Source organism: Pyrgilauda ruficollis, unplaced genomic scaffold, assembly GCF_017590135.1.
Source record: "Pyrgilauda ruficollis isolate IOZ18807 unplaced genomic scaffold, ASM1759013v1 scaffold70, whole genome shotgun sequence".
NCBI classification, from domain to species: domain Eukaryota; kingdom Metazoa; phylum Chordata; class Aves; order Passeriformes; family Passeridae; genus Pyrgilauda; species Pyrgilauda ruficollis.
The window spans coordinates 3,029,299-3,043,326 of NW_024528822.1; the positions used below are offsets into that span (position 1 = coordinate 3,029,299).

At 39.6% G+C, this 14,028-nt stretch overlaps 1 protein-coding gene across 1 annotated transcript in view; it reads right to left on the reverse strand.

Moving 5' to 3' along the window:
* Nucleotides 1–1,189: 1,189 nt before the first annotated feature.
* Nucleotides 1,190–14,028, reverse strand: part of DISC1 (DISC1 scaffold protein) — a 132,965-nt gene continuing 120,126 nt past the window's right edge. Inside the window, 3 exon segments of the mRNA XM_041485507.1 lie at nt 1,190–3,769; nt 3,771–3,868; nt 11,786–11,903. Of these exon segments, the coding sequence (XP_041341441.1) occupies nt 3,695–3,769; nt 3,771–3,868; nt 11,786–11,903 (291 nt within the window). The 3' untranslated portion in view covers nt 1,190–3,694.

Genomic DNA, 14,028 nt, shown 5'->3' on the forward strand with positions numbered 1-14,028 from the left:
AAGGGACTGCTAAAGATGAGCTACTTTTCCTCATCTTGCAGCTCTCTTGGAGCAGTCCATTGTGTGTGCTCTGGAAGAGCAAGGGAACTGGTGAAGCGTCTGGAGCACAAATTTGATGAGAAGCAGCTGAGGGAGCTGGGGGTGTTCAGCCTGGAGAAAAGGAAGCTCAGGGGGAACCATATCACTCTCTACAACTGCCTGAAGGTTGTAGCCAGGTGGGGGTTGGCCTCTGCTCCAAGGTAACAAGTAACAGGATCAAGAGGGAATGCCCTCAAGATGCACTCTAAGTGTGAGGGGAGGTTAATGTTAGGTATCAAGAAAAAATTCTTCACTGAAAGGGCTTTTCAAGCAGTGGATCAGGCTGCTCAGGGAGGTGATAGTGTCACCAGTGCTGGAGGTATTTAAAAGATGTGTTGATGTGGCACTTATGGATGTGTTTTAGTGGTGCACTTGCTTGGCAATGTTGGGTGAATGGTTGGGCTCAGACTTAGGGTCTTAATCTAAATTATTTTATTAATCTGTTGCTGTAGCAAAGGAAAAAACATCAAGCCCTATTTTCCTATGTAGTCTTTAAACCTTTTGGGTCTGGGCTTTAAACCTCTTGGGTCTAGGGACAGCACATGACCTTCTTTCTGGAGATTTTCATTGTTTGCAGGTGGTGGGAGACCAGCCTGCCCAGAAGTGAGAATTCTAGCAACAATGTATGAAAATGGTCCTTGGGACACGATGCACACTCTCCTACCTCCCATCATGGCAATGAATGTGTGTAAGAGCATAACTTTGACCTCAGATATTGCTGTAGCCAAGACACCGTCACACTGCTCTTCCTTCAGCCCTTACCCAGGGGTGAGGAACTGAGGGAGGGCCAGCAGGACTCAGCTGCAGAGCAAGACTGAGTCAAGCTGGGACCCAAGTGCAGGTTTTACCTGTCTGTACAGTTCACTGTGTGATACTTATTTCTCCCTCTCATACTGAAAAGAACTACATGTTGCTGTCAGGCTTTAGTCTTGAATATATCTTTAGACTGTTTTCAAAAGACATAACAGGCTAGCCCAAGCAGATGAATTACTGCTGTCAGCAGCACAATGATAGTCACACACATGGTTTCTTTCTCCTTTTCTCTCCTCCACTCCCCATGATGAAACTTCTAAAATGCTGTACACTGCACAGAATGCAAACAGACATTGGGTTAGTTAAAAACATACTTCTCTTTATTTGAAAGTTTTCTATTCACAGATAAAAGGCAGCCAATACATTGCATAGTGTACCTTTTTTAAAAAGTATGCTTATTATCAAATGTGTCTGAGAAAAGGGATGGTTATTGACTCTAACTTCCAACAACAAACAATGAAGTTAATGGAACAATAAATTAAAGGAGTAGTAGTAGTCCATGTTACATATAAAATAGATGTTAACAGATACAAACATTACATCAATGATGACTGATTCAGTTTCCCTTCTCCTTAGAAATTCAGTATCTTACTAGAGTGGTTGCCTAAAATGAGTTTTTATTAAGATGCAGTAGTGCTCTGAAGCTTTGAAACACAAAAGCCATACAGTTTTTTTAATTGAATGGGAATGTCTTCAAGAAACCTTGCTAGTGGGAATGAGGATGCTGTTCTCCTGCCCCTGTGATGGTCAGGTCCTATTCCTGTTGTTGAGCCCTTGCTGCTGCAAGGAGGCAGACCTGATGGTTCAGCTGTAACTGATCCTGGCTCTAAGGCACTTCTGGGGCCTAACAACTGTTTACATTGGAGGCACTAAGTATTCAAAGGACAAAACTCTGCAGGGTGAGAGAGTGAGATGTCATGAAACCTTAGTTTAGTGTACTGGCCACCATCTCTGGGACTGGTGTCACAGTCCTATATAAATGCTCCTTGCTGGAAATGCAGTACCTGGGCCCTCTATGGTATTGAATCCCAGGGTGTTAAAGAAACAGTTTTAAGAGCTGTATCAGAGTGCTCTCTTTCTTCTTTACCTGAACTCATGTGGGTTTCCATGAGTGCTTTCTGGCAGGCAGGTTTTGCCCTGGAGCTGGTCCTGTGCGTGGGCTGAATGTCAGGGCGCCACCTGCACTTGTCTCCCGCCCTGAGGTGGAGGCAAACACCTTGTTCATCTGTTCAGAGGAGCTTCAGAAAGTGCCAGAGCTGTGGTGGGGAGGTAGGTATTGAACAGGGACATGGAGAGACAAACTTGTCAAGCAGAACAGCAAGAGATCTCCATTAGGGAGCCGAGTAGCAGAGTCCATGCAAGCTGGAGCTCCAAGAGTCTTTACCACAACGTGGATATTGGCCCATATATTACACAATGAGAAGAGTCAACCATGTTCTGAATTACAGGGCTGTAACGCAACCCTGAGGATCTGATCACTAGAAACCACCTTAGCTCTGCTGCCCTGGTTTGACAGCCATATGCTTCTGGAGGCAATTATAATCCTGTTGTATGTCTCAGCTGCCTGGCACTTTTTTTTCCTCCCTCCTTCCATACTTAACACTGAGGTAGAAGTTTCAACTAGCATTAAAACGCACAAAGAATGAACAGGATCTTAGTGGGAAAGCAGTCCAATGACCTTCAAAATTTGCAAAAACACAATGTGGCTATAAAATGTAACTGAAGTAGAAGAGTAATTCTAAAAATGTCAGAAAACAGTATCAAAAAAGTACAGTACTCAGTTGCAAGACATTTTCTATTGTATTTTTAAAAATTAAGATAAAAAAAAATTCTCCCTCTGCAACAGAATTTTTATGGTATCAGAGATATACTGGTATCAAAGTAGAAGTACACATGAATTTTTGAAGACATTAACTCTTGAACAATCATCCAGTTGGCGTCAGTTGAATATTGCTTTTATTTCCTATAAAAAAAACATGTTTAACTATGCATGTGTATATATTTACATATGTGTCTTGCAAAAAAAATCTGTATTCCTTCTGAAGCTTACAAGGAAGATCAAAGTAACAGTAGTAATCTTTACAAGACTTAAATGACTTATTGTTCATACAATATTTAAATATAAGCAACACAGATCACCAATGTAAGATTTTTTTTTTGCTTTACAACCCCTGTATTACTAAAGAAAGTTTATATTAATACCTAAATAAATTGAGTTAAACTACTCCTGTAGGGGCTGCTGTTAGTTACCTCCACTGTACTTAATACCACAGAGCAAATGAGATCCAAATTTCAGTTGAAAGAACACGGTTAGCTTGAATTTCGCCCTATTGATTTAATTATTGGCAGGAATGTGAAAATACATTCAGTGTAAGAAAGCTGTTAAAGCCAAAGGGGGGGAAAAAGTTCTTTTTATTCTTAGAGCTATTTTCCAAGAAATACTAGATGTTCCAGCTTTAATGCTGCGTTTTTAAATCAGGGGAAAAAATCCATGAGTAGAGGAAGACAGCGTTTATGAGCCTTCAAGGAGAACACTTCACTGACATTAAAGGCAACTTTGCAGACTCACTTGAAATGTATCAATTTGTAATCTACACATTTACAGGAGCTGCTCTGCTCTGAAAGCTGTTTCCCAATCTGTGCCAAAACATATGAGCCTGCGTAGCATACTTCTGATGATAGACCTCCAGGCTCTGTTTCTCCATAATTGATTTAGTTATTAGTTATGCAGGGGAGAGAAGAGATCCCTGAGGCTTAGTAAAACAGTATTCAGTTACTAAAAGCAGCCCTTTGTGAATTAATGTCATCCTACCAGCTCTTTCTGCTCATTATTCCTTCCAGTCTTGTTTTCCTGGACACCAGCTGTCACAGAGGAAGTCTCCAGCCTTTTCTTCTCCTGCCTCCTTGGCTGACTGAAGTTGCACCAGCATGGTCTGGAGTGTCTCCTTCACCACCTGGATCTCCCTCTGCAGAGACTGTGCAAGCTTTATTAAGGAATATTCTATAGGTGATTGGCAGTCCCTTTTCTCTTTCCAAGTTATTAAGTACATTCTTGTTCTGCTGTTCACAACAGATGGCCATGGCTATCTAATTGTAGCTTCAACTTCTTCCAAATTGTTTGGATTAAATATTAATACATTTCTCACACTTGCTAGTAAAAGAAAAATGCAGGCAAACTCAAGTTCTCAAGTAGCATTATTTAGCAGTTTAAAAAAGGGAGGGGATGGGGGATACTGCTTGGATGCTCTTCTCATGGGAAGAAAGGAAGGAAAGAGACAAAAAATATTGTGTGCCATGGAGAAAGCAGCAGTAGTTCCCCAATGGATGGAGGGTGGACTTTTATGCCAGAGACACAGACCAAGTGAAGGCAACAGGAGTAGTCTGAAACAAATGCCAAGTGACCACAGCTTGTGTGGCATTAGTGAACTCAACAACATGTGCTATGCAAGGTGGGGTGGGAATCTAGGTAAGGAGCAAAATTAGCTTACAGCAGAGAAAGTGTTTCTGCTACACTTACCTCCAGAAAGCTTTCATGTTAGGTGAATTATCATTATAATTATAGTGCAGAACACACAAACATAAAGCTGAGACTCCACAGGGAATGCTTTGAACAAGTTGAAAAGCAAAGAGGGCAGTAATGAGGTTGTACTGTCGTGCATTAAAAGGAAGAAGGCCACCTGAAAAGCAATAATTGGTATAAAACGCTTCATTTGGTTAAGAAAGAGTTTTCCACATTTTATTTTCCTGTCTAGTTCAGGGTTCCTGCAATGAATTCAGGAAGAAGCTGATGGTTAATGGCTCCATCTCTGAAAGAGACCTTCCACTTCCCTCTTTCCCATCTCCACAATGATGAGACAGAGGGTGTCATGTGGTGGCAACAAGGGGTGCAGCAGTGAACAGACTGGCAGATGAAGGTAGGACATTCACAGAGACAGTAGCAACCACTTACATGTGCACAAGCCTTTAAGTGGCTACGCTTCCTTGGCAGTACAGCTTTTTGTGCTATGACTGGGAATAAGTTTGTACTACCAATTATACTGGGCTTTCTGCTGATAATCTTAAAACAGCAACACTATCCATTGTTGGAAGAAGTCCAAGCTCAATGAGACAACCAATTTTATCCTCTCTTCTATAGCTTCTTCTTTATGTGGAGAAGAAAGCAAGCAGAGGCAAGTCAGAGCCTGCTGAAATGGTAAACCAATGATCAAGTCTATGAACAAACCTAGGGTCCATCTCATCCCACTGAGGCCTCCTGAACAGGTATGGATGAAGGGCAAAGGCACCAAAAGACAGAAATTGGTCTAGCAATAGACCAATTTAGCAGTATGTTATCAAATTATGGCAGAATCTCACTTCAAGGGAAGTGAAACAGGATGACACTGAAACAGTTTCAAAAGTACAACACACAGAAATAATAATGCACAAGGACAGTCTGTCCTTTGCAGAGCTCCTACATTAGGAAATGCTGTTTTACTTGACCCCAATGTTAATGCAATGTCAAGGAAAAAAGATGGCCTCAGGTTATGTGACTGTAAATACTAAGCTGCTACTTTTGAAAAATTGTGACTGGACCATGGTAAAGCTACACCAACCACAGCTCTTTCAGGCAACCATTATTATGTCTTTGGAAAGTCTTGGCTGCTTTTGATTCTGTTATAAATTCCCCAAAACTTCATATTTGTGTATTTACATGCATTTGCTATGATGTTTTGCTCTTAATATGTTCATGCATAATTCTAATTTCTGGACAGCTCTGTTAATCTAAAGGGCTTCTGTCTCTGATTATGTGTAGTAGCAGTACACACAAAGCTTCTCCTATCCCAGGATCACAAAGCACTATACAAGGACAAATTAATTATGCTTTGCATCTCCTCTGAAGTAAGAAATATTATTATCCTCTTCTAAGTTCTGGATTCTCCACCCCTCTGCAACTCTGCTGAAAACCTAACTGTTAAACTGTTAATCCTGCAATCCATGAACACCATTAACCTTCTGAAGTTTAATTCTGATGTATAGCCTCTGACTACATGCTGTTACATGTAATATCCCAGGCAACTACAAAAATCTTTTCAGGAAGAGAGAAAAAGCAAAATTGAAATGTTTCAGTGACAGTGGATGAGAAATCTTAAAGGATGGAAGAAAATGAGGAAGACAGGAAAAAACCTGTCAACCAACAGAAGGATGGAGCAACAAAAAAATGTGACTGCATAGTCTAAGTACAGCAAGTACCAATAACCTCATAAATAACACCATAATTATATGTAGACAAGTAACTGTCAAATGTGCCTTTACGGCTAAGTCAAATATATGGTATATGGCTGAGCATGGCATCTCTACCCACACACAGGTTATATCTGGAGAAACAGCTTCACTCATTTTAAAAATGCAAATAAACAGTTTTGCATGGGTCCACATGCATATGTGTCCTTCATGCTCAAATTCTCTATCCAGTGCTGCAAATATTGAGCCAGTATCCAAGGCAGGAGAGAAAACAAGTTCCAACTAGGAATATTTTAATATTTTCTGGTTCTGCTGTCTTCCTCTGAAAACTGAAAAAAAACTCCACAATATCAAATAAGCAGTAAATTAAATTACTTGTGAACAAGTACAACCCATATTCAACAATGCTGCAGGTCCAATGCTGCACTGTCTTGCTTTAAGCTTTTCACCTATTTAACTTTGTCTCTTTGAAAAACTTGAGAATCATCTCAGAACCCATGATTTGCAAGCAGATAAATGCAGATCAAATTACTGTAGAGACTTATTTAAGTTTTAGAAAAAATGGGATCATTTTGCTCAAATGCAGCTTCTGATCTCTCAGCCCAGATGTTCAGGGAAAAGAGACAAAAAGTAGATGTTATCAATCAGTTGCCTTCTTATAGGAAAGGTTAGAAACTGAGAGTACATTTTATGAGATAAAAGACATTGAAAGGACAATGAAGGATGACTACTGCTCTGAGATAAGGGCCAATGGGATTTTGGAAAGTAACTGCATTTTTGGGACATCTGAAGAAGAAATTAGTTATTAAAGAACAGAAATAATCAAAAAGAGGCTTTTGGTTGGGTCTTTTCTTGTTTCTAACCTGGTCAACTATTCTGCTTGTTTCCAAAAGCCAAACTCTACAGTGCCTGCAGACAGAAGCTCAGCCCAATGTGCCACCACCTAACTGCAAGTGTCACTCCTAACCCCAGGCACCAGCATCCCTGGGGGGGTCTAAGCCAGATGGAAAACAGCTCTGTAGAAAAGGACCTTGAGGTCATGGTGGACAATAAACTGTACATCAGCAATGTGTCATGAAGCAAAGGTGCCCAACAGCCTCACAGGCTGGATTAACAAAAACACAGCCAGCAGGCAGAGGGAGATGATCCTTCCACCCTAATCAGCACTGCTAAGGTCCCATCTGGGTGTTGTGGGTTCCACAATGAGAGAGAAGAACTTACTGGAATGACTCCAGCACGGGACTGGTTTAATGGATTTGAGTATCTGTCACATGAGGAGATGTGACTCTTCAACCTGAAGAAAAGAAGGCTCACAGGATACTACCACTGTGTATAGCTGAAAGGCAGGAATGAAGAAGAGGGAGCCGGACTCTTCTGACTTTTTTGTCCACGGACAGAACAAGAGGCAATAGGGAGAAATTCCAAAATAGAAAATTTAATCTGAATACATGAAGACATTTTTTTGTTTGAAGGTGGTCAAACACTGGACTGCGTTGCACAATCAGGTTGTGGAGTGTTCATTCTTGGAGATATTCAAAATCTGACTGGACAACACCCTGGGCAACCTCCTCTAGGTGACCCTGCTCGAGCAGGGAGTTGGACCAGATGATTTCAAAAGGTCACTTCCAACTAAACAATTCTTTGATTGTGTGTGTTACATGCCAAAGGACCAGTGAAGAGCCAAGACAATTCAGTAAGTCTTTTGAATGACTTGGGTTTTGGCCTTTATGAGGAGCATTCTTGGGAGCAAGGGAAAGATACTAAGCAAGTCCCTGATGTTTCTGTGTGGTGTCACAGCAAGAGAGTAAAATGGCCTTTGGAAATCGATCACTTCTCCTTACAAAATTCAGGGATATTTGCAGTAGTGCAACCAATTAGAATTTTCTCAATTACCCCCTTGATTACTGTTGCCCTCCTTCACATCCATGAATGTTGCTTCTATAAACTAAGATAATGCCCCTCCCACGCAAAACCCAAAATACTCCCCCAAAAACTACTAAACAAAAAATTGCAAGACAATGAGTGCTACATCTTGAAAAATTGAACGCTTCAGTGTTCTGAATATAATTTACTTTCAAATTGCTTGCTCCAACAGAAAATGGAAGGCAAATAAATTGCAGCATCTGGTGGAAATACACTGACCTACCTCTATCAGAGCATAAACTATACAAGTGGAACCATGTTCTCGGTGTGGCACACAGTGGGAAGAGCTCACCCTTCTGTCATCTAAAATAAAATCAAAGAGGGTGCCATTGCCACCTCTGACTCTTGGAGAATCCCAAAATTTCTTACAGGTTCACCCAGAGTGAGATTCCTCACTGAGATACAGACAGGGCTAAATTTTACATGATTCTGTTGAAAACCTGCTCTGGTGTAAAACAAGACTTTTATGGGAGCCTGCTGCAGGATAAAGGTGAAAGGTTAGCCAAGTGAGATTTAATCAATGCTTAGGCACAAAGTCCTGCTTTCAGAATAACTGATTAAAATGCCTATTTTAGGGCAAGGAAAGATTGTTTTTGTAATAATACTACAGCCAGGTTTTCTTCCAACAAAGCATTTCCACCAAGAGGAACTATTACATGCATTCAATTTGTCTATCAAAATGTAACTGCTCATTAAGAACAAAAAATGACTGTGAAATTGCAATATAGGTTCCATTTAATTTTAGTGGGAATTCCAGGCCTTTACTGTCAGGAAAGTAACACCTCTCATCAGCTCTGCAGACACCATAATGAGTCACCTCTCATCCTTTGATTTTTCCAATTAATGATGTGGACTATTTTCATACACTCATTAATGATCAACCATAACTGAATATTTTGTAGGTTTATTTGGTTATACTACATAGAATTTAGCAAATATGTCATAGTGCTACAGAGAACTTCAACATCCAGTCCCATGCCCCTACTGTTTGATGCTTTTTCTATAGAAGGGCAGTTTAGTGGTTTTTATGAAAGATTTAAACAATAAATTAGAATTGCAAGTGGGTCTGTGCCTATACCCAGGGCCAAGAAATATCACTGGATTTCTCCTTTGTTCAGGTCAGGGTGCTGGCACTTATGATGAGCAGCATGGTTGATTTAAGTGTGCTATGCCATCAAAACATAGAATGAAAAACAATGACATCTGCATTTTTTCTTCCAATACAAACTTAATTATTAATCAAAGCTATGACACACACTAAATATTGGAAAATGACTCAAGAGCATCAGGAATTTATTTTTCTCAGTGGAATCTTTGGAAGTTTTTTAATAATCAGACCACAGGAGTAATTTACATCTGTGCAGCTCCCAGTTAGATTTTTGACCTAACACATTTTGTAACATTTATGTGTAAGGCAGTTTTTTGGGAGAAATACGGGAAGAGTGAAAATAACCAGTGAATGGACTTGGAAAAATTTATCTTATTTTCATTACTATTTCAGGTCTTTAAGTTCTTGCTCTCAGAATTCTACAGATTTTAATGAAAACGGCATGATTGTCCAGTATCTGTGAGAGGGAATAGTTTTATCTAAAATCAAACAGATTACCATGCAAACAACAGATTCTACTGAGGCTAATTGTTGTCTCTTAGCTTAGTGCTGGTTCCTGCAATACAGGCAAGTTATCAATGAGTGAAAGCTAATTTTATAGGCACTGAGAAGTCCTTATATTAAAAAAAAAACAACCTATCTACAGGTCTGTAGCACTATGGTAGCTATTTTTCTCATTCCTTTTTGAAGCACAGCACAGTGATTATATGTACCAGATGGGAACATTTTATGCACATTGACCTGGACTACCTCTGAAATAGCAACTTGATGTTAATGAGGGGTAGCTGAATTGCTGAACTGTTTCTTTGTACATCTCTGTGTTTTAAACATGGTTTCTTATTTTGTAACTGATGGTCTTGCTAGGATCAGGATATCACAAATTGTGCATTTCTGCATTTAGGCAACATGAGCTGAATTTCACCGATAGAGGAAGTCAGATCTCTATCAGAAAACTGTGGCTTAAAATGAGGTTAATCTACAACTCTCCTGAAATTTACAATTACTAATTTTACTTTTTAACTAACTCTTGCAGTGTCAACAGCTGTGAAGAAATAGGCACACTCCATAGAACATAAGAAACACTACTATTAAACATATATGTAGTGCATTATCTTCTGGAACCAAAAACACAGTTTTCTAGCTTATTTCACCTTATCTAGTAAAGTTTAACTATGATAAGATGTGACTGTTCAGTTTGAATATTAAGTCAAATCCCCTGCAAAGCACCTATAACTCCAACCCTCAGTGTTCTTCTGTAAGGGCCACTGAGAAAGCCCATTTGAGAGTAGATACACACAAGGGAGAAAGGAATTGGATGCTCTGCACACACACAAAGACACACCCATACAGCTCTGAGAAGAATGCACTGGGGAAACACAACTGCAACCAAGAGTGAACACTGCAAGTATAATGAAAAGAATGTTGAATAATCTTTCTGTATGTTGTGTGTATATGGAAATGCTTAGAAAAGAAACATTTATAGTGACAAATTACTGACTGGATTTCTCTCCTCCAACCCAAATCCCCTTCCCCCAGCACCGTTCCTCCTTCCCTCTGCCCCTTGCACTTTATCCTTCTGCTGCCTTTAAAGAAAACAAGTTTATAGAATAGTAATTCTGCAACGACTTGTAATAGATGCCCAACTGCTTAAAACACAGTGGTATTTCCACACACTATTTATTCTCCTTTCCCTAAACTATCCTCTGTAGGACTGTCCACCTTCTCTTAGCAGGAAGTGAATCCTTTCTAGCACCATCATCACCCCTACTTACATTCAGATGTCTCCAAGAGTTCCTCTGCTAATCTCTGCAGCTTGAACATATCTCTCTCTCTTCGTTATCCTCTCACCTGCCACCTCTTCTCTACAAAAACCTAACCAGCTCAGTACTCTCATCTTCCTCAGCTTCACTGGATTGTACTTTCTTTGCCCTTTCTTAGAAGAACAAAATCCCTTTTATGAAAGTTTTTCCTATGAAAGTTGCAAATGAAACAAAACTTCATGTTCTTAAATTTTGAAAAAATAGCCAAGGAATTCCTCATAAAGATTAAGCAATCTTCAGAAAAACTGACAGATAAAGCACAGAAAGTGATAAGAGGGCATAAGACAATATCTCATCTGGTTCCTTGCATTGGTGTTAGAGGCAGATGTGTAGAATGCCACATGATGCATCTGTTGCCCATTTTTTTTAAAAAAAGAAAAAACCACAAACTACAGGTGACAATATACACAGTCTGAGTCAATAATGTAGCATCTAATTCAGCTATATCATGTTGGGAAATGAAGGTGCATGGACACTCATTCATATCCATGCAGCCTTTGGTGTGCTACATATTTAATTATATGAGCATTAGCAACAAAGGATTTTAACAGTAAAATAAAGACTTTTTAGTGCCCATTCTTAATTTACAAAGAACAAACTTCTGTTTAAATCAATTAAAGCTGGATCAGATCACAGTGAAAATACACTACAGGAAAACTTACTGCACAAAAATGTCCATTTCAGCAAGAGAAAAATTTCTCCCATTCTTAATGCATCTAACCTACACTAAGAACTAGCATTCCATGCCAGTCTGACAGGCAAGTATCTCATGTGCATACTTACAGAGATTGATACATATCTATAGCTATAGCGAAAAGGATATGAATAACTCCTTCATCAACTCTGCAGGCGGAACTTTGCAATTGATCTTCCAGATTCACCAATTTCTCACTTATTGCTTCACATTTTTCTCCCAACTCTGCAGAAAATATGAAGAAATCCTACAGAAAGTTGAAAAATAAAAGAAAGCATGTTTGCTGCTGGCTGCACTTTTCTACATCAAATTTGCATCAAATTAGAGAATAAAATATTAGTAAGGAAATATGATACTTTGCAGTGCAAAGACATTGCCCAAAAGCAAATTCCCATTAGAGAGACAAAAAGCTGTTTCTATATAATAAACTGGTGATTAATACAAAATGGAATGAGATTGTGGTCTCAGTCTTCTTCCCAGCAGAAAAAAAAGTCACAACCTCACTTTCAGCAGACAATTAGGGATGTGAAGACAACTACTCTGAACTGCTCTCTTTCTCCCCCATTGTCTCATCACAGCCGGAGGGAAGTCTCATTCTTATCACTCATTAAGGTACCCAAATTTCAAGTTGTTCATGTAAATATGATTTACACTTTTAGGTCATGTAAATATTTCAAGCAGCAACATTTTGGTATCTCTTATACACATAAAATGTACTTATATTTTTGAAGAAAAATCTGGCTAGAGTACTTGGGGGCTTTGCTGAAGCAGTACAAGAAAATGCATCAAAGTCTTTGAGATTAGAAGATGAAACTGCACTTTTTTATACAGTTATCATTAAACAAGACTAAATTTTCAAAAATAATACTTCTCTACTTAGAACTTACACAGGCAAATACTTTTTCTATTTTAAACTGAGTATTTTGAACCAGTTTCAAAGTCCTTCTCATAAGTTTTTTCAGATACATTGCACAAGGGTAATTGCTATTTTTTATATTTTGCATTGAGTAGTACTTTGAGAAATGACCCAAATAAGCAGCAAATATGAAAAGAGGGGGAAAAAAATTAATCCATTTGTGCAGCTCTGAGACAAGCCTTTCCCTCTCCCTCCCATGGCACCATACTGCTGTCTACAGTAATGACGGGGGCCATTTGTAAAAAAATATTACGGTGCCAAGATGAACTTCTGCTAGAACCATGTTTAAAAAAATGAGTCATTCATCAGCTGGAATCCAGAAAACCATATTGTTGCTAGACCTAGCCTGTGCACTCATTAATAAAGCCAGTTTCTAATGTGGCCATATACTACCTGCAGAAAATTCTTCTCCCCAAGGAAAAAAGTACTTGGGGCCTTTTGCACTTATCACTTGCTATAAGACATCAGTGGTTGTTTAAGAGCAATCAAACCTTCAGTCAAAGGCCTTCCAAAGAAATCATGCTAAAACTTTTTGGAATGCTGCCCACTGTGAAAGAATTTGAGTTTTGGTGAACACATTTACCAGATCTCAGCTGTGTGCTATCCTTTCACTTTGCAGCTCACAGTACATTGCATACACGGAGTCGAACACCAGAAGAGCTCTTCTTGCTGGCACATCCTCTGTTATGGCACCGAGCTTTACCCTTCTGCTTTCCTTGGGCCTTTCCCAGACCTGGCTGTGCAGCGGATCCCACTGGGACCAGCTGCAGCTCAGGCCCTGGACAGGTAGGTTGGTTGAGAGGTTATGTTGCAAACCCCTGCAGCTCAGACACAGAGAAGCACAGAGTCCCTGGCTCTGTGCACAGGACCAGAGCCGCCACTTCCAGGCATTACCAACCTGAGAACCTACAGCAGCACCCCACAGAATGTATGGATGTCAAAAAAACCCATTGTTTCTAAACTGAGAGCATGGGATGGGAAAATAAACATTTTCCTTGCAGCAACTAGGAATGTCTTTTCCTGAAAAACCGGTGACAGATGAAAAAAAGCTTTCCATCCAGCAACTAAATTATTATCCAGCATACCAGCAGGACTCTGTGTGCTGTTACAGAGTGGGACAACTCAGGCCATTTGTATCAGTAGAAAGCTCTTAGGGAATCATTCTGGGACGTGCATGCAAGAACAGATGACTGTTGTCCAAGAGAACCTAGGGCTCAGGCTAAACAAATCAGTAAATTGAAAAAACCCAAGTACTCTGAAAGCACATCTAAAATTATGACCATGTAGAGAAAGCTCTGCGTAGGAAAAAATGCAGGGTATTTTTCCTGATCATATTTTGGGTACATAAGGCATTGCCTAAAAATGTAACAAAATCCCACTTACTTTGGAAATTAAGGTAAAAGAACAATAAATATTAGGCAGATGTAACCAATTGTAACAATATGGGAAGGCAGGG